Source organism: Dasypus novemcinctus, chromosome 28, assembly GCF_030445035.2.
Source record: "Dasypus novemcinctus isolate mDasNov1 chromosome 28, mDasNov1.1.hap2, whole genome shotgun sequence".
In the NCBI taxonomy this organism is placed as follows: domain Eukaryota; kingdom Metazoa; phylum Chordata; class Mammalia; order Cingulata; family Dasypodidae; genus Dasypus; species Dasypus novemcinctus.
In genome coordinates this window covers 36,161,661-36,183,135 of record NC_080700.1, presented here as the reverse complement: position 1 = coordinate 36,183,135, position 21,475 = coordinate 36,161,661, and the positions used below count along the sequence as shown (strand labels likewise).

The window sequence follows — 21,475 nt, the reverse complement described above, 5'->3', positions numbered from 1 at the left end:
TGCTCCTTCTCCAGCTACCTTCAGCTGTGCATCCTGCTAGCCAACTTGGAAGTCTTCCTGGGAAGCAGAGATGACAGACAGATGTGCCTGAATCACAGGTGGAGGGGCCCTCCTGGGGTCCAAGCTGAAGGTTTTGAGGGCACCGTGGGACCTCAGCAGAGCACGATTGAAAACCACCAGCCGGCTGAGCTGGACGGAACCTTCCAGACTGTCCTCCCTAGATCCTGGTGACATGGGTAAGCTGATGGCCGAGAACATCCCCCATCCATCTCGCTAGCTTATTGAGGTCTCCTTGAGTTTTCAGAGCCTCGTTCATATAAATGGATTCAGATACATTAACGTTGTTGGGAACGCCGAATGCGAGTGCCTGGATGAACACATGTGTCCCGCCAAAAAAGCAGAAATGTAAAACTGCCTTGTGTTTGACGCACCAGGAAGTCTAAAGAATTAATAGGCATTCCTTGCCTGACCTTTCCTTTTTCTTAGCAGCCTCTGTCAACAGACCAAGGATCTCCGCGCTGGAGATGTAAGGACGTGAAGACTCCCTAGCTCAGATTTTTTACACAAAAAAAAAGCAGGGAAGGAAACTACTTGAGAACAAGCAGCTCGGCTTTTAGAAGTGAGGTCATCACGCAGTAAAAGAGTTCATTTCCTTCCCAAGGCCAAGTCTGATTTCACCAGGGAGGCATCCACGCCCTGAGATTAAACCAAGCAGAAGCAAAAAAAAAACTGCTCCGGAGTGAAGAGCGAGCCACGAAGGTCACTTCAGGACCCATGCCTTCTGACGTCAACAACTCTTTTCCAATTATTATTTCGAGCTATGATTTTCACTTAGGAAATCTATCCAACACGTCATCAGGCGCCTGGAACATAGCACCGATTCCTTGCGTCTTCCTGCTCACGGTGTGTGTGGCCAGCGCTGTCGCCTGGCTGACCTGGCCCCCTCCTCCCTAGTGCACGTTACGTACAGAGCCTGGGAAAACTCACGACTCCAAATACACACCCTCCCGACGCCGCTGTCACCAGGCGCGAGGAGGCGACGTGCTTTTAGACAAGGGAATGCCAGCGGAAGTCCACTTCTGGAGAAGGTCGCTTTGGTAGATGGAGATCAAGAACAATGAGAATGATGAAGGAGCTCAGACCGGGCCCCCCATCACTGACTGACACCTCAGGTCCCTCGGGGCATTGGGCTGGGGCCCCATGCACCCCCTGTCCCCAAACCTGATGTGTGGCCAAGAAAGAACAAAAAGGCTATCTACGTAAACATTAGTGAACTTGCATCAATGTACCTTTTTTTAAAGAGATTTCTTTATTTTTCTTTGTTTCTCTCCCCTTCCCCTCATTACCTGCTCATCCATTCGCTGCGTGTTCTTTTGTGTCCGCTTGCATTATCCAGCGGCCCTAGGAAACTGCGTCTCTTTTTTGATGCATCATCTTGCTGCATCAACTCTCTGTGTGTGCGGCACCACTCCTGGGCAGGCTGCACTTTTTTCATGCAGGGAGGCTCTCCTTGTGGGGTGCACTCCTTGCCCGTGGGGCTCCCCTACACAGGGACGCCCCTGTGTGGCACGGCACTCCTTGTGCGCATCAGCACCACGCATGGGCCAGCTCACCACATGGGTCAGGAGGCCCTAGGTTTGAACCCTGGACCTCCTATATGGTAGACAGACGCTCTATCAGTTGAGCCACGTCTGCTTCCCTCAGTGGACCTTTAATTGATGAAATGACATAGAAATCTGTCATAGTCATGTCCTCCCTATACACGATTAGTATTTTTTAAAAAGATTTATGTATTTATTTATTTATTTATTTCCCCCTCCCCCCTCCACCCCGGTTGTCTGTTCTCTGTGTCTGTTTGCTGCATGTTCTTTGTCTGCTTCTGTTGTCAGAGGCATGTGTTTCTTTTTGTTGCGTCATCTTGTGTCAGCTCTCCGTGTGTGCGGCGCCATTCCTGGGCAGGCTGCACCTTCTTTCGCGCTGGGCAGCTCTCCTTACGGGGCACGCTCCTTGCACATGGGGCTTCCCTACGTGGGGGACACCCCTGCGTGGCAGGGCACTCCTTGCGCGCATCAGCACTGCACGTGGGCCAGCACGTGGGTCAAGGAGGCCCAGGGTTTGAACTGTGGACCTCCCCTGTGGTAGGTGGATGCCCTAACCACTGGGCCAAGTCCACTTCCCCAGAATTAGTTTTCATGCAGATAATGTGACAGTTAGAAAACCTGTTGGCAGGAAGGAAAAAACAAACTGGCTCGAAATCCTAATCCAAAAACCTGTAACTGGTGCAACTTGCTCTTGTTGTGTAAGAAGTCATTATTTCATAAACACCTTCCATGGGTGTCCTGAAAGCTCAAGGCTAAGTAACATCCGAGGGATACGTTTAGAATTCCTAGGAGCCCAGCAGTTAGGGGGGCTCTCAACCAGGCAATGCCTGGTTACATATTTCGGTGTTACACATGGAGAGGGGGGCCCTGCTAGCATCCACTGGGTAGAGAAGAGGTTGCCGCTAAATACCATACATTGCACCGGAAGACCCCTGCCACAAAGACTTAATTATCTTGTCCAAGATGTCCACTGTGCCAACTCTAAGATGTAGGAATGCTTTTCAAAAGAAAATTAAATCTTCAGCCATGAGCTGAAGCACAAGAACCAACCAAGTGGTTTGCTGAAAAAGCACAATTGGGGTCCTGAATTCGCCTGAGAATTCCCAGTGCAGGCAACAGGAACTGGCAGCAGGGGGGTCAACACGGAAGGCAATGTTCTACACGCAGGAGTCAGCGGTAGGTGGAGAGTTGGCCAGGCCAGGCCTCAACCTGTCGCCAGCTGCCACTTTGCTCTCCCTCGGCGGAGCAACCACAGCAGCCAGCAGATGCGGCCTGCTCGACAAACAGCTTCATTAATTTGTGAAACTCCCATTCTCCAGAAGCATTTCTGAGACAATGCATGAAATCCATTTTCTCCTGATTTTACTTGAAGATGAGAAACAGAAGATCCCAGCTATAAGCTTGATTTGGGCTTTCAAAGGAGAGCAGCTATTGAAAAAAATTACAGGGTAACAAAGGCAGACAAAAGCACTAAAAAAGATTCTGAATCATTCTAATTTTTATGAGAGTGAGGGAAGGCATGTCCAGCTTCACCAATTTACATCATTTTGCTGGACAAAATAAATGCACACATCATACTGGTGATTTTATGCCAGGTTTCCCAGGCTGGAACTAAAAGAGGTTTAAAAAAACACTTGGAAAAACAGAAGGGGGATGCGATAAAATGAAATGGCAAAGAACCATTAGCCACTGAAGTGCATCTATTAGCATTCAAGGTAAATAGCTTATTGAAACTTTTCTCAACCCTGTAAATAATTTCCTTCCCTAGACATAGACCTTCATGCATATGAATCATGAGAAAGAAGAATTTTTGCTCTCAGATTACCTAGACACACAGGATGTCAGTTTGCGGTGCATGAACCTTTTATACCCAAAAAGAGGACCCTGCACTTAGACAAATGGGCCACAAGGGCTGCCCTTAGATCATACAGGAATTTGGGAGTTTTAAAAGGAAAGTTAAAGATTTTGATCATTAAAGGAAATTTACAAATTCAACCCTGAACTCTGAGTTAGCAATCACTCTGAGTTTTTCAGTGACATTAAAATACGGAATGATATGTTTCCTTCTTTCGAGCAAGCATGAAATCAATAGAAGAATTAGTTTGTAATGGAATTATACCTAGGCTTTGGATATTATCTGCTTTAACACCTCGCAAATTAGGATTTCAATCATTTGGAATTGATACAAATTTGAAGAGAGTCTGGGCTGAAGTTGGGCTCTGCAAAGCAAAGTTTTAATAAAATGAAACAAGCTTCGGTCATAGGTGAGAATGAAATCGTTTTTCTCCACTCATTAAACAAGTCCCCTAAAAGGCTGATCTAGTGCCAATGCATTATGAAGAAGGAGGAAGGAGGAGAAGCTCCAGCAGCAGTAGTTAATACTTACTGTTGCTATTTGCCCGGCAGTGTGTTAAGTACTTTATAACCATGCCTTCACTTAGTGCGTACAACAAACAGTAACCTTGCAAGGCAGATACTGTTACTGTATGCAAACCCTTGTCTACAATTCCAAAATCCAGAAGCCTCGAAAAACTGACGGATTTTTTTTTTTCCCATAACTGGTTTGCTGACAAAACCCGACCTGACCTGCTCTGTGGCAACTCTAATCTGGAGTGACATGGGGCTATTTACATCTTTGTGTATCCGGCTCAGCCCTGTACTCACAGGTGCTGCTCAGCGCTGGGTTGATCACGGGGTGCTGTCCCCAGGCCACCGGGGGGGGGGGGGGGGCTGTGCACAATAGCATCCTGAGTCACCTTTCAGCATATGGCATTACCTGTCTCAAGCCTGAAAAATTCCAAATTCTAAAAGCAAATCTGGGTACATGGGAAAAATATAACTAACATAACTTAATGGACTATAGTTAACAGCAATATTGTAATATTTTTGCAGCAGTGATGAAGAAGATATATTGAGGGCAGCGGATTTGGCTCAGTGGATAGGGCGTCCGCCTACCACATGGGAGGTCCAGGGTTCAAACCCAGGGCCTCCTGGCCCATGTGATAAGCTGGCCCACGCGCAGTGCTGATGCGCACAAAGAGCGCTGTGCCATATGGGGGGTGTCCACCGCGTAGGGGAGCCCCATGCCCAAGGAGTGCACCCCATAAGGAGAGCCACCCTGCACAAAAAAAGTGCAGCCTGCCCAGGAGTGGCGCCGCACACACGGAGAGCTGACGCAGCAAGATGACGCAACAGAAAGAGACACAGATTCCCGGTGCGGCTGATAACGATGGAAGCGGTCACAGAAGAACACACAGCAATGGACACAGAGAGCAGAGAGCCGGGGGGTGGGGGGAGAGAAAGAAATAAAAATAAATATTTTTTTTAAAAAAGAAGATATATTGATTCTGAGGGTCAACAATGGGGGGTGTTAAGGGGATATGGGACTTTTTCTTGTGCAGTAATGAAAGCATTCTGAAATGAACTGAACTAATGCCAATGTGACTTTGTGATGAAACTGAGAGCCACTGAGTGTACACTTTGGATGTACTGCATAAGGCAGGGGGCTGAATAAAGTGAACCCATAGTGAATGACGGACAAATAGGAGAATATTCTCTCATGAACTATGTAATACCTAGTAATACATGGTGTTTAAAACAGGGTGGTTTGTGGGAGGAAAAAATGCACCAAATGTAAGCTATGGACTACAGTTAGCAGTAATATTTTTTTCTCAATCAGGTAGATACTCTATTTTTTTTAATTATCTTTTTTTAAAGTTAATAGATCTCACAAAATGTTACATCACAAAACATAAGCGGTTCCCATATATCCCACTCCCCAACCCTCACCCCCATCATTTTTTTTGTAATTATATTTTTTGAAGCTACATGGATCACAAAAAATGTTACATTTGTGATCTAATTAGCAGTAATTTTTTTTTAAGATTTATTTATTTCTCCCCCCCCCACCACCGTTGTCTGTTCTCTATTTGCTGCATCTTCTTTGTCCACTTCTGTTGTAGTCAGTGGCACTGGGAATCTGTGTTTTTCTTTTTGTTGTGTCATCTTGTTGTGTCAGCCCTCTGTGTGTGCGGCACCATTCCTGGGCAGGCTGCACTTTCTTTCGCACTGGGTGGCTCTCCTTACTGGGCGCACTCCTTGCGCGTGGGGCTCCCCTACACGGGGGACACCCCTGCGTGGCAGGGCACTCCTTGCGCGCATCAGCACTGCACATGGGCCAGCTCCACACGGGTCAAGGAAACCCGGGGTTTGAACCGCAGACCTCCCATGTGGTAGACGGACGCCCTAACCACTGGGCCAAGTCCACTTCCCAGCAGTAATCTTTTGACAATGCTCTTTCATCATTTGTAACAAGTGTGTCACAAATGCGAGGCATCGGTGGTCGGGCAATGTTTGGTAATCCTGTATGATACACATGATGTTTTATGAAATCACAACTTTTCTAACTTAAAAAAAAATGCAAATCTGTCCCCAAAGGTTTCAGACAAAGGGTTGTAGGTCCTGAGTGACTGATCACCTTCTGGCCGAAAAGGAAACAAATTCACAAAGGCTGCGGGCTCAGCATATGGGTTGGATTGTGTCCCCCCCCAAAAGTAGTTTCAATGGGGAGCAGATGTGGCTCAAGTGGTTGAGCGCCTGCTTCCCACTTACAAGGTCCCGTGTTCAATCCCCGGTAACACCAAAAAAAAAGTATGTTCACAGCTAACCCCTGGTCATATGGCTGTGATCTTATTTGAAGTGGGATCTTTAAAGATGTTATTAGTCAAGGTGAGGCTGGACTGAATCAGCATGAGCCTTGTCCAACAGGGCTGGAGTCCTACGAGGAGGAAACCTGAACACAGGAGGAGCCAGGGAGAGAGATGGCCACGTGACGGAGCCGGGGCTTGCCGGCAAGCCACCCCCGGGACACTGCGGACCACAGCGGAGCGTTGCTGCTACCTTGATGCTGACTTCCAGCCTCCAGAACCGGGAGACAGTGAGTGTCTGTTGTTTCAAGCCATCAGGTTTACGTTATGGTCTCCCTAAGATACCAATGCTCAGGACCTGCCCCAGGTCATCCTGCGAGGAAGCTGCAGAGGCAGGATTTGGGGTCCAGCCCCACCGTGTGGATTAACTGCCCAGAATGGAATCAAACCACACCGAAATCCTGCCTTTGACCAATTCAGGTAGGTCATGCACGGCGCTCGCACACATTCATAAGGTGTGATGGTTTTTAAGTGGCTCAGAAGCAGCCCCACTCACCCTTTTCCTGCTCTCTTCCTGGCTGCCCAGTTCTCGAATCTTCTCCAAAATGGTGTCCTCTGGGGACCCGATCAGGCTCAGGCTGCCTGGCAGGAGGGCAGCGACCTTCTCCCTGAAGGACGAGTACTGGCTCTGCGAGACCACGGCTTCCTGCAGGCTGGCCCGGTGACTCCGCTCCAGCTCCGAAAAGCTGGTCTTCAGGTGCCTCAGCTCCTGCTGCTGAGCATCCCAGACCCTCTGGCCAGCCAGCAGCCTTTCTTCCAGGACCTTAACTTCCCTTTCAAGAGTTTCTTTGGCCTCGACAGCAGTGAACAAGTCCTAAAATGATTACAGAAAGTGAGCGCAAGAAGATTCGCAGCCAGGGAGGCACGTCTGCATTTGCTATAGCAATTCCTTTTCCTTGCCTGCCAAGGACTTCACACACTTAAGGTTAAATTTCTTACTGCATTTTTAACTCTAGGCTCCCTATGTTCTCTTCCTAAGGTTATTAAATTGCAAAAGTTATGTCTGGAAAACTTAGGTATCTCAAAAAAGAGAGGGGATACAAAATCTGGCGAAAAGAAAATATTGACACATAAGTGACACGTGGACTTCTGGAAAGAGTCAATAAAGACAAATCACTGGGTAACATACTAGCAGGTTCAGTCCAAATATAGATTGATTTTTACAGAATTCTCTGTTCCCAAGCTGCATATATAGAAATCAATTGTGAATGAACAGTAAATCCTCACAGCCCTAACCAGACACTATAAATTCTTGAATAAAGATACTTCCATAATTCTATTTTAAAAATAGAATAGCACTGCCCAAAAGAGAACCAGTTATTTCTTCCAATATCATTGAGCTTTTATGCCCTTGATTCATAAAGACAATGCTCATAGAGATAGAACCCGGAGAAAGAAAACAGAAATAAATAGTCATTTGGTAGGAGGGGGGAGTGGATACAGCTTGAGTGGTTGAGCACCTGCTTCCCATGTACGAGGTCCTGGATTCATTCCCTGGTGCCTCCTAAAAACAAGAAAATGAAAAAAGAAAAAAAAACTTTCACTGGGGAGCAGATGAAGCTCAGGGGTTGAGCACCTGCTTCCCATGTACGAGGTCCTATGTTCAATCCCCGGTACCTCCTTAAAAAAAAAAAGGTAGAGCGAGATAAAAAGCCATCCTGAAAAGAAAAATTTCAAAGAATACAACATGTATGATTAGGTTCAGAAAAAATAATGAAGGATACAGGGAAAGTTAACTGTACACCTACTTCTATTTACCATAATCTAGAACAGTCTGAAAGCACAAAAAGGATATCTTTAAAATTCACCTTTTCAAAAGTCACTTGTTGACACTGAGTTCCAAAATACACGAATTTACATCAAGTAGGAGTAAGCAGTTGATAAACCACAACTGCTAATATATTGTTGCCTAGTTAACTCGGGGGGCAGGGGAGGGGCTAATTAAAAATAGTAGGTTGGAAGGTAAAAGTACTAAAAAGAGACATGATATCTTTGAGCACCAGACTCTACATCCCAACAGCTGATAATATCTCAGGCTGCTAATTTAAATGCAATAGCCAGCAAGCGGCTGTGGCTCAACCAACTGGGCTCCCGTCTGCCATACGGGAGGCCCTGGGTTCGTGTCCCGGGGCCTCCTTGTGAAGGCAGGCTCGCCCGCACCCATGGAGAGCTGACGGCCCACGCCCGCAGAGAGCTGGCACAGCAAGATGATGCAACAAAGGGCGACAAGCAGACGCAGAAGAACGTGCAGCGAATGGACACAGAGAGCAGACAGCAAGCAAGCATCGGGGGATGGGGAATAAGTAAAATTTAATTTAATTTAAATGTATTTAAATTAAATCACCCCTTTGCATCAGAACTGGGCTTTAAAAGGAATTCACCTCTACCAACAGACAGGAAAAACGTTAGCTAAAATCCCAGTGCCAACTTTTTTATGGAAAAGAGAATATCTTACATTCTTTTTCTTACGGCGATTTGTTTTTTTAAAATCCAGGAGGTCTCAGGAATCATTTGAAAGAAAAGGTCTAGAGTGGATGGGTAGGTAGAGAAGCCTGCCCTTTCCAGGAGCTGTAACAACTGAACTAATTAGAGAACCCATTTTGTAAAGTGCCTAGTTTTCAAAGTCTTAGGAACAGCTGCTTTCCCCTTCCTAAACTAGTCCTCCCGCTGCTGCTGCTGCTGCTAATTAAATGAAAGCGCTTATGAAGGTAAAGAGTCAAGGACACTTTATCACAAATACAGCATTTCAGATAGTGATACAATAGCCGCTCGATTATAGGAACCAGTATCAGGCTCGGTGCTAATAAACTGGGCCCATTTTTCACTCAGAAACCACAACGTAGAGTGTGGTTAGAAAATTGTGGTCATAAATTAGATGGTGCAGGAATGAAAAACAATCCTGCTCAGCCTAGATGCCAAAAAACCATATAGAATATTATATGATCATTTTGATATGGAAAGAAAAACCCTAATGCAAAAGAGGGAAGTTTTCACATTCACTAGAGTCACACTTTTTAAACAAATATTTACAGAAGGCCCCCAAGATACTCAGAAATGTATCAGGTGCTTGAGTATTATGGACTTCCTGCCAGTTGAGAGTAGACGAATCCACTGGCAGCTTGTATGAGGCAACTGATAAGCAAATTAAAAATTTTTCAGCCATCCTTAGAGTCTTATCCTGCCATTGAACTGTCTTAGGGACAAGGCACAAAACAACAGCCTCTAACTAACCCAAAGCTCCCCCCACCCCTTTTATTTCACCTACCACTAACACTCACATCCGGTAAAAATTAGAATATTAGGTCCCGGTCATTGGATACAGCGGTCCCAATGACAACTGGGTCATATTTCCTTTGTGAACACTTCTACTCCCAGACATGATTGTTTCTCGTCTAAAATGTGGGACTTGCAAGCCAGCCGTGCTCTGGGAACCGCGCTCCCCAGTGCCCTGGTCAAACGCTACAGGATTCGGGGACAAGGGACTTCTCTGCTGGAAACAGGTGTCATGAGACCTCAGGGCACCGACCTGGACGCATAGCTACGTCAAGGAGACCCTGAAGTGCCCGGGGCAAAGCACCGTGACACTGGTGCCTGCGGCCAGGACCCGGGGCTGCTGTCAGGCCACACTGACACAGAGAGCAAAACAACAAGCAGGACTCAGGCTGACCTCCACAGCGAAATCCCATCTGCAAACGAGGACAGGGTCTGGGCTCGCTCGGAATTTTTATTTTAACGAACAAAGCATGATATTCAGCCCAAGGGATGTAACCAATGAAGAATGACCTCTTCGGAATTTTCACAGAAATATTGATGAGGGAGTTACAATTGTTATTGTAATTGCAGGCTTTCAATGAGCTTCCCAATGACATGCATGATTTCAACCCAGTCAAAGCTCTGTGTTTGTAAAACACAATAGAGGGCTATTACAGTGTTGCTGCTACATGGATTTGGATGTGTATGAGATCAAATTGCCATTCAAAAATACATCAGGTTATATGCAGCGTAGAGAAAGTCTGGCTTAAGCTTAATTCATCTGGCCCTGGGCAAATTTTAGGAAACTCAAACTCAGTTGGTTACCTCTACTTCCTGCAGTTGAGATGAACAGGTAAGCTCAGAAGTTCCTCAAACAGGCAGGCTCACCCCGATCTGGTGGAAGTGTGAATAAGTCTAATCTTGGCATAAATACCTACATAAAATTGAGCATGCCTACATCCTTTGACCCTGAAATTACACTTAAAGGATCTTTCTATAGAAGAGATGGCTAACTATGGAAAATGAGGTATGTGCAAAGTGACTCAATTATAATAACAAAAGATCAGGCACCGCAGGGCTATGCCTTAATGTGGAACTGATTAAACAAATAGGAGACGTCCACATCACTAAATACTAGGCAGTCTTCAAGAGAGATGAGGGAGATTTTTTAATCCACCAATACAGAGGAGTTTCCAAAATGAACAACACTTAGAATTCAGGTTAGGTTTCAAATTCTCAGTCCTTGACCAACTCAATGTAAGATGACAGTGAATTCAGCTGCCCAAGGGCCAACGTTGCTTGTCTTCACAAAGGGACTCCAAATCCCTGCCAAGGACACGTCAGACCGCGCTGGGGACCGTGGACAGTTCCCACTGGGCCATTTTAAGGACATTGGCAAAATGGAATGGGTTCACCATCACACACTGAGATTAGACACAGAATAAAGAATATTTATATGATCATATTACTTTAAATGTTGCCTTCGATTGATTTTCAATTTTTATCTTGGAGAAAGCAGGATGCTGAACAGTGAGTCTAGTAGAGAACCACTCGTACCTAAATAGAAAGAAAGCAGCTCTAGAAATGCAGACAAGGAACCGTTAAGGTGGTTCATCTCTAGAGAAGGGAGCTGGAGAGCTAGAGAGCAGAAATGGAAGGAAGATGTGATCAAACAAAGAAAGTAGGAAAATATGCAGGGGTTTTGGTCCATTTAAAGGGCTACATGAGGGAAACGGACTTTGGCCCAGTGGCTAGGGCGTCTGTCTACCACATGGGAGGTCCGCGGTTCAAGCCCCGGGACTCCTTGACCCGTGGGGAGCTGGCCCATGCGCAGTGCTGATGCGCACAAGGAGTGCCGTGCTACACAGGGGTGTCCCCCGCGTAGGGGAGCCCCACGCGCAAGGAGTGCACCCATAAGGAGAGCCGCCCAGGGCGAAGGAGGGAGCAGCCTGCCGAGGAATGGCGCCGCCCACACTTCCCGTGCCGCTGACGACAACAGAAGCGGACATAGAAACAAGACGCAGCAAAAAGACACAGAAAAACAGACAACCGAGGGAGGGGAGGGGAATTAAATAAATAGAAATAAATCTTTAAAAAATAAAAATAAAAAATAAATGGCTACATGAGTCAACAGTGATATGAAAACACACACCAAGAAAGGGTGCTTTCGTGAAAAATAAAGTATCTAGAATGAGGGAGGTGAGTCCTGCTCTATTCGCTCTGAAACAGACCAAGCCTGGAGTTTAGAATGCAGTTCTGGGAATCAAACTTTAAAATGGTTAAAAATCTGCTAGAACAGTACTATTCAAAATATGATTTACCTACTGGTGCCAACTCTGCAATTCTTTGTTCCTTGTAGCAACAAGATGAGTTCAAAAATTAAGGGTAAGAGTTTAGTCAATCCTATAGCAATTTGACCTTGATGCAATATTGATGCAACAGTAGACTCTATTTTTGAACCAAGTATGGAGCAATTCATGTTTTATTGAACCCATGAGGTAAGTGGCATGGGGCATGAACTGCCTATTTGCTATACATAGAAAGAGTACATTACAACATGAGAATTTTTAAGGTTAGTTTGCCAACTATGATCCAAAAGCAAAAATGCATAAAATCCAGAGTCTATTTCTTGCATCAAACAAGAGTTTAAATGTAACTATACTTTTACAGAATAAATTGATAGAACTGTCTGCTGATAAAGTAATTGAAGATGGATTTTGAAAAATACGTTTGTTTCATTTTGTGCAGAAGTTACAAATAAATATCTTGAGCTTGCTAAAATTGCTTTAAAATCTCTTCTAGACTCAACAAACCTCTGTGAGGCTGGTTTTTCTGCTACAAGTGTTTTAAAAGCAAAACAGAGTTTAATATACATTATCACCTGCATTGAACCATGTGTTCAATTCAATCTAGATGATTTGTGTATTAGTCAGCCAAGGGGGTGCTGATGCAAAATACCAGAAACTGGTCAGTTTTTATAAACGGTATTTATTTGGGGTAGGAGCTTACAGATACCAGGCCATAAAGCATAAGTTACTTCCCTCACCAAAGTCTATTTCCATGTGTTGGAGCAAGATGGCTGCCGATGGCTACGAGGGTTCAGGCTTCCTGGGTTCCTATATTCCTGGGGCTTGCTTTTCTCTGGGTTCAAGGTTCCTTCCTTCCAAGTGCTGTCTTCTCTTTCCTCTGGGTGCTGACTTCCTGGGTCTTCAGCATCAAACTCCAACATCAGAAATCCCCAACTCTGTTCTTCGCCATGCCTTTTATCTGTGAGTCCCCATCCACCAAAGGGTGGGGACTCCACGCCCTAATCATAACTCAATCATGCCCAGGTACAGATTAGATTACAAGCATAATCCAATATTTCTTTTTGGAATTCATCAATTATATCAAACTCCTACAATATGTTAACAAGCAAGAAGCAAAGTCATTGCCACAATAAAGCTTTCAATATTGAAAAAGTAGTGTTTGTTCAAAGTGTGCAGATAGAACTTGAATACAGGGAATTTTAGTGCTAAGATTTTATTTAGATATGATTGCAGAACCACAAAAAGAATCATCGTGATTCTCCATATTAATCTCCTTCCCACACACATTCTGTCAAAGAAGAATGTGTGTGGTTTATGTAATTCTCCTCTTTCTCCTATGTTTATTATGACTATCTTTACTGAAATTTAATTTTATGCCTGCATCATCTAATACTTAAAGTCTGGACTTGCATTTCATAGGCCTTTTTTAATTGGTTTTTCTTTTAGTTAATTTTAACTCTGTCTTACAAAATGCTGTCATCACTGGATTAGAAATAAAGGAAAGCGGATCCTGCCCCTCACATAATTCGTAAAACAATGTACTAGAATACATTTAGAGCATAGGAATGGGAATGGCGAAAGCCTTGAAACCACATTCTAAGAGGAAACGTTGGAGGGGAAATGGAGCATTTATCTTTAGGTGTCCTCAAGTAATTGAAAGGCTGCTGTGTGGAAGGAGGGTTGGGCATGTTCTGTTCAGGTCCATGATCTAATGGACTGGAAGCTGCAGAGAAACAGTAGGAAGACTTTCCCCAAACCTGAGCTATCCCAATGGAATTGTCAACCATGGAAAACACTTAGAATTCAGCTTAGGCTTCAAATTCTCAGTCCTTGACCAACTCAGTGTAAGATGACAGTGAATTCAGCTGCCCAAGGGGCCAATGTTCCTTGTCTTCACAAAGGGACTCCAAATCCCTGCCAAGGACATGTCAGACGGTGCCAGGGGGGACCGTGGACTGTTCCCACTGGGCCATTTTAAGGACATTGGCAAAATGGAATGGGTGCAGCATCACACGCTGAGATTAGACACAGAATAAAGAATATTTATATGATCATATTACTTTAAATGTTGCCTTCGGTTGATTTTAAATTTTTAGAGTTAACAATGACAAAGCATGAAGTTACAGTTATAGAACAGAATGTGAATGTTATAAACCTTGACAATGTGAAAACAATAATACAATTAAATGTGGGAAGTAAAGAGGAGGGATAAAAAGGAGGAGGCATACAAAATCATGCAAATCAAGGGGTTCAAATCTTTGTGTTGAATTTAAGAACACCTGAAAAACTGCCCAGGTCATCAAGGGTATGCACGTTGGAAAAGCCACCAAGTATCTGGAAGATGCCACTTTCCGGAAGCAACGTGTGGCACTCCATGTTTCAATGGTGGCATATCAGAGGCAAGCCCTGGCCAAACAGTGGGGCTGGACGCATGGTCAGTGGCCCAGAAAGAGGGCTGCGTGTTTGTCACACGTGCTTACGAATGCAGAAAGCAATGATGACCTTCAGGATTTAGGAGCACATCCAGGTGAACAAGAGCCCAAGATGGGATGGCAAACTTACAGGGCTCAAAGTCAGATTAACCAGTCATGGGCTCCCCCACCACATTGAGATGGTCCTTAACTGACAAAGAACAAATCGTTCCTCAGCCAGAAGAGGAGGTTGCACAGAAGAAAAAGATATCCCAGAAGAAACTGAAGAAACAAAGATGTATGGCTCGGGAATAACTTCAGCATACACTAAATATAAATAAAAGTTTCCTTTTTTAAAAAGGCGGTGGCATTTAATTCCTTGTATTTCACAGCACAACATCTAAAATATTACTTAAAAGTGATGAATCGGGAATACAAATGTATTACTTTGACGTCGTAATGGTAATTATTAGAAGAAGAGCAAAACAGGAGCAATTAACACAGGTTACTGGGTGAGAGTGAGGCCAGGAGTAAGAAGTGGAAGGAAAGTGAGTTTTAGAGTTTATTTTGGAGCCTTGTAAACCATTTGAAATTTTTATAACATGAGCAGATGTTCTTTTTGTATTATTTTTAATTTATCCCTTCCCAGATGGTTCTCTCCTCTGTCTGCTCATTGTTTGCTCCCCTTCTCCAGAAGGCACTGGGACCTGAACCCGGGACCTCCCATGTGTTAGGCAGGGGCCCAACTGGTTGAGCCACATCTGCTTCCCACAGTATTTATTTTAATTTTAATTCCTCACCCCAGAGACTAGAACTTCCCCAACCTCAGAGACAGTGAGGGTAAAGGTTAGAGTGAGAAACATTTGAAAGACCTGGAGCCATTCAGCCAGAAGAATAGACTTAGAAAGCCGGGGTGGATAACTTCAGATGCTGGAAAGGTGGCTCTAAGGACAGGAGTTTAAGATTGTTCCAGGGCGTTTCCTGAGACAGGAGCGCGATGAGGACGTGGAGTGGCAGGAGTCCCGATACGAACTTGATACGCTGAAAACAGCTCAGCAATTGGTGCTGCCCAATGATGCAACGAACCGCCTTGGACAGGCGTGAGCAGTGCCCTCTGGAGTTCAAGGACAGGCTGGACGTGAGTTCAAGGACAGGCTGGACATTAGCAAGTCTCCGGTTTTGCATAGAAAGTTGGATGGTCTAGGTTCTGAACGGCCTTGGGATCGCTTTGAACATTTCGATTCTAGAACTGTAAACTTTTGTAATGCGTTTCGTCATTGACCCTCATCAAGTATCGTTTCTCACTTCCACAAACTGTTTCCCGATGCCGGCGCTCTTAAAAGTAATCTTATGCTTGTTCATTATCCATCTTATACTCTAGGTAAAGGAAAATAATTGCAGAAGTCAATACATTGAGCATCGATTATGTGCCCCACTGAGCACTTCATGTATATTATTTAATTCTAACCGTGATTGTAAAAGACAGATACTTACAGTATTTTCCCATTTCATGATGAGAAACTGGAGTCCAAAGAGGTAAATTCACATGCCTAGCCTCCCACAGCCAGATGAGAAAATGAGAAAATCCCAAGCAGCCTCATTCAGGAACCTATACTCGAACTCTGTTCATTCTTGGGCTCTCCTTCTTGCGTACTCTGCTGCAGGATAATAAACCAAGAGAGCAGAAGGCACGCCCTTCAAACCCAGGCCTGCCCGACTCAAAATCACTCTGATTTTCTAGCTTTAATTCCACTTACTGGGATTTTTAAAAGGATGAACACTGGTGTGGCAGTTTGAGATTATACATGAATCCCAAAAGGAGAAAGATGAGGTGTGTCAACTAATCTATTTCTCTGGATGTGATACCTTTTGTCTTAAATTCAGAGGATTTAAGTTTACTTGATAAAACCAATTTAGGGCTTTTGGTTTCATCAGGGAAGTAAGGCATAGCTCAGGCTGAGTCCCGACCCACTTGGTAGGTGGACACCCATGCAGGAAGATTCAGGAAGAGAGAGAGCTCCGTAGATGCCAGAGGAAAGGACTTTGTCGTTTGACAGAAAGGAGAAGACGCGAACAGCTAAGGCTGCAGGAAGAGCTAAGTCATTGGCCTGAGAGTCTGCAGCTGATCTAGAAGGCTGAGGAAGACACGAACCCTGTGCCAAGAGGGAGAGAAAGCCCAGGCAGGGACCAGCTACCATCTTGCTTCATCACCTGGCAACAGACGTTGGATGAGTTGGACTCTTTCGGCCCTTGTGAATGTAAGCTTCTACCCCAAATAAATACCCTTTATAAAAGCCAACAGGTTTCTGGTCCTTACGTCAGCACCCCTTTGGCTGACTAACACAACTGGGAAGGGAAAGAAGCTGTTTGACATCCACCTTGCGAGTTTAATTTCTGATGCACTGCCTTCAACGTCTATATTCTGCAGGAAAGGTGTGGGCGAGGCTTTTGTAAGTGAAGGGGCCGCTTTGCCCAACTTCTTGTTATTTCAAAACATCCAAGGGAAAAATACCAATCTTGAATAGTTTTTAAAAAAATAAACTCCAATATGAACTACTGAAGATTCTCAAGTAATATGCTTTACCATGCGTGTAATAAAGTGCTTGGATTGTTATTCGTGAAATTTTCATGAAGTACGTTGTCAATTACTGAAAACTCAGAAAGGTTGGTTTTGGTAGAAAAAACCTGGAGACTCTTTATCTCTGAAATCAGCCTGGATTTCACTGCTAAAGTAAGTTTCCAACTTCAAAAACAGAGCTTTTGAAGGCGTTGTAATTAATGTGTCAGTAAAACCACTTGACAGTATTTTCAGTAGTAAATCTTTGGAGCCAGAATGCTATGAATGAGCACTTTATTAAAGGCCTCAAGGTTTTTATTGCCCATATTTTATTTTATTTCTTACTTTTTTTACCATTTTTATTATTTGGGCAGAGACTTCACACCAAAATGAATGTGTTTCCAAAGCCTGGTCAACATTTCATCAGTCATTTACAAGTAGAGGAACTTATATAAGAAAAGGATTAAGTTTTGTTCTTTTAAAATGTGCAATTACAGGAAGCGGATTTGGCTCAACTGATAGAGCATCTGCCTACCACATGGGAGGTCCAGGGTTCAAACCCAGGGTCTCCTGGCCCATGTGGTGAGCTGGCCCATGCGCAGTGCTGATGTGTGCAAGGGGTGCCGTGCCACACAGGGGTTGTCCCTCATGTAGGGGAGCCCCATGGGCTAGGAATGTGCTCTGTAAAGAGAGCTGCCCCAGAGGAAAAAAAAAAAAAGCACATCCTGCCCAGGAGTGGTGCCGCACACACGGAGACCTGACACAGCAAGATGATGCAACAAAAAAGATACACAGATTCCTGGTGCCAATGACAAGAATGCAAGTGGACACAGAATAACACATAGCGAATGGACACAGAGAACAGACAATGGGGAGGGGGAGGGAGGGGATAGAAATAAATAAACAATAAATCTTAAAAGAAAATGTGCAATTACAACACAATTTCATACTCATTTCCTACTGCTACCTCCAGAGATGCACTTTTATAAAGAAATGGAATTCTTCCTAATTTTCTAGCCTTGATAATTTAATAACTACTATTTATTACTAAATCAAAAGTTATTCATTCACTGAGGAAATGTGCATAGCCAGTTATTATTGTTCTGCTAACTGATAATTAATAATTTCTGACATCAGACTTCTACATAGGATATAGCTGTGAATATATATAAAAAAGGGATGGGAAGGAGATTTGGTTCAACAGATAGGGCATCCGCCTGCCACATGGGAGGTCCAAGGTTCAAACCCCGGGCCTCCTTGACCCGTGTGGAGCTGGCCCATGCGCAGTGCTGATGCGCACAAGGAGTGCCGTGCCACGCAGGGGTGTCCCCCGTGTACGGGAGCCCCACGCGGAAGGAGTACGCCCCACCCAGGAGTGCAGCCTGCCCAGGAGTGGCGCCGCACACACAGAGAGCTGACACAGCAAGATGACGCAACAAAAAGAGACACAGATTCCAGGTACCGCTGACAAGAAAGCAGGTGGACACAGAAGAACACACAGCGAATAGACACAGAGAGCAGACAACTTGGGGGGCGGGGAGGGGCAGGGAAGGGGAGAGAAATTTTAAAAAAAATAAATCTTCAAAAAAAATACATATATATATATAAAGGGGACTATTAGTGAAGGCATAGTAAAACAAAGACCTTGGTTCAAATCCCAGCTTTGCCACTTAATAAGCGGTGTCAACTTGAACAAAGTACATAACTTCTCTGAGCCCTTCGCACAAAGATAGTACTAATGGTAAGTACTCAGTAAATGAGGACTATTATACTAATGATTGATGAGAGTATTAATGTAAAAAAAATAGGTGTTCTAAGCCTCATTCAGATAAAATATCGATAGTGCAATTTAAAAAATAATTGTATACATATTGTAAAATAAATCAAATTAGTAAATATATTGTTATTAGGGTCCAAAAGACACTAAAAAATTGTATGTATATGAAAGATAAATGAGTGAAATATTTTTAGGATCCAAAAGACACTTACACAAAATAGCAAAAGATATTAATAAAGCCCTAAAGTATAACATTTAATATAAAATATAATTATCAATTTATGACTTAAAAATATCTCTCAACCTGTCCACTTGAAAGGCCTGAAAAAGGTGACACCCCAATAGCAGTGAGGACATCTAGAACCCAAGTTTTAGTCTCTAAGAACCATTTCTCAGTGAAAAGAAAAAAAGCTCCTTAAAGAATTAACTGATTTCAGTTCTGTGGCCTGAAAGTTAACAACTGTGCCCAGGAAAGCAAGGAAGTGTTGAAAGACTAATGAGTCATATTATAGGGGCGCAGAGACCAAATTTGGGAGTTTCAAGCATCAAAAAAGAAAAACTCATTACAACACAGTAAATAAATAAAAATCCATGTGCCAATAGGCTTGAAGAGAAAGGGAAAGAAAAAGAAACATACTAGATAAGAAGTAGACAGAATGATACAATTAGATTATTACTATTTTGCCACCCTTGATAAAATAGTTAATCAAAGCAAAAATTGACAGATGTTAATATCACTTGGTAAAAAGTTTTGGGGGAATGGGAATCACCTGCTAATTATCACCACACTGATAACTTATTTAACTGCAGAAAATATATATATACCTTTAAAGAGATTGGCAGTGAATCTTAGTATCACCAACAATGGGGCAAAATTATTTACCTTGTAATATGATGTAATATGATGTATGCAACTTACCCTGGAAATATTCTTGCTCAAGAGGTTTAACCTGAATGTAATCCAGCCTCTCGACCCAACTTTAAGTTTACAGGTTATAAACAATTTAAACAGCACCATGAGGAAACAAGGCCACTGAACTGAACTCTTCAACAAGTCAATGCTGGGAAGTGGATTCGCCTCAACTGATAGAGTGTCTGCCTACTACATGGGAGGTCCAGGGTTCAAACCCAGGGCCTCCTTGACCTGTGTGGTGAGTTGGCCCACCCACAGTGTTAATGTGTGCAAGGAGTGCCGTGCCACACAGGGGTGTCCCCCACATATGCAAGGAGTGTGCCCCAGAAGGAGAGCTGCCCCATGCAAAGAAAGTGCAGCCTGCCCAGGAATGGCAGTACACACGGAGAGCTGACACAGTAAGATGATACAACCAAAAGAAACACAGATTCCCAGTGCTGCTGACAAGAATACAAGCGGACACAGAAGAACACACAACACCGCAAATGGAAACAGAGAACAGACAACTGGGGTGGGGGGAAAGGGTAGAGAAATAAATAAATAATAAATCTAAAAAAAAAAAATTCAAAGCTCCCAACCTCTTATATTTTTTAATGTAAGATTTTTTGTGATGTATCTGCAAAAAAAATACAATTAAAACATTAATTAATTTTTTAATTAGTTATATGATTTTGGATTTTTTTAAAAATCAAAGCTATTTTTTAAAAAAAACTACCAAACTAAAAAAAAACTCAGATTCAGCAAATGCAACAAATGAGCCTAGACAGGATCATGATTGGTGGAAGAAAACCTCTACAAAAAAATATTTTTTTAATCAAGGGGGGAAAGTTGAATGTGGAGTGATATTAGATGATGTATTAGTTATCTATTGTTGTGTAACTAATTTCCCCAAGTTTAGTGACTTAAAACAACACTTTTTATCTCACAGTTTCTAGGTGTCATAAATCTGGGCATGACTTAGCTGGGTGGTTCTGGCGAAGGGTCTCATAATTACATTCAAGCTGTTGGCTGGGGCTGCAGTCATCTCAGCTTGACTGAAGGAGAACTTGTTTCCAAGTTCCTTCGTGTGGTTGCTAATATGTTCCTTACCACACAGACCTTGCAACAGCTTGCCTACATGTCCTCACAACGTGGGAGCTGGCATGCTTCTCCCAGGGCTCACAACAGAGCAACTGACTTCCTTCAAGAGCAAGTGATCCAAGAGAGTAGAGAGGGCACTTAAGATGGAAGCTGCAGGGAAGTGGATAGAGCGTCCGCCTACCACATGGGAGGTCCAGGGTTCAAATCCAGGGCCTCCTGACCCATGTGGTGAGCTGGCCCACGTGCAGTGCTGATGAGTGCAAGGAGTGCCCTGCCACGCAGGGGTGTCCCCTGCATAGGGGAGCCCCAAGCGCAAGGAGTGCACCCCGTAAGGAGAATTGCCCCATGCAAAAAAAAGTGCAACCTGCCTGGTAGTGGTGCCGCATACACGGACAGCTGACACAGCAAGATGATGCAACTAAAAGAAACACAGATTCTGGGTGCCGGTGACAAGAATACAAGCAGACACAGAAAAACACACAGCAAATGGACACAGAGAGCAGACAACTAGGGGGGTGGGGGAAAAGGGGAGAGGACTAAATAAAAAAACAAATCTTCAAAAAACAAACGAAAAAAGATGGAAGCTGCAGTCTTTTTATAACCTAATCTCAAAAGCACCATCCCATTACTTCCATTCTATTCTATTCTATTCTATTCTATTCTATTCTATTCTATTCTATTCTATTCTATTCTATTCTATTCCATTCCATTCCATTCCATTCCATTCCATTCCATTCCATTCCATTCCATTCCACTCCACTCCACTCCATCCCATCCCACTCCACTCCACTCCACTCCATTCCATTCCATTCCATTCCATTCCACTCCATTCCACTCCACTCCACTCCATCCCATTCCACTCCACTCCA

The 21,475-nt window shown here is 43.9% G+C and overlaps 1 protein-coding gene across 1 annotated transcript in view; it reads right to left on the bottom strand.

Annotated features, from left to right (window-relative positions):
- CCDC170 (coiled-coil domain containing 170) overlaps positions 1–21,475 on the bottom strand; it is a 90,152-nt gene that overhangs the window by 31,277 nt on the left and 37,400 nt on the right. The window contains exon 6 of the mRNA XM_004460380.5: positions 6,804–7,121. Coding sequence (XP_004460437.2) covers positions 6,804–7,121 — 318 coding nt within the window. The remainder of the gene's footprint in view (positions 1–6,803; positions 7,122–21,475) is intronic.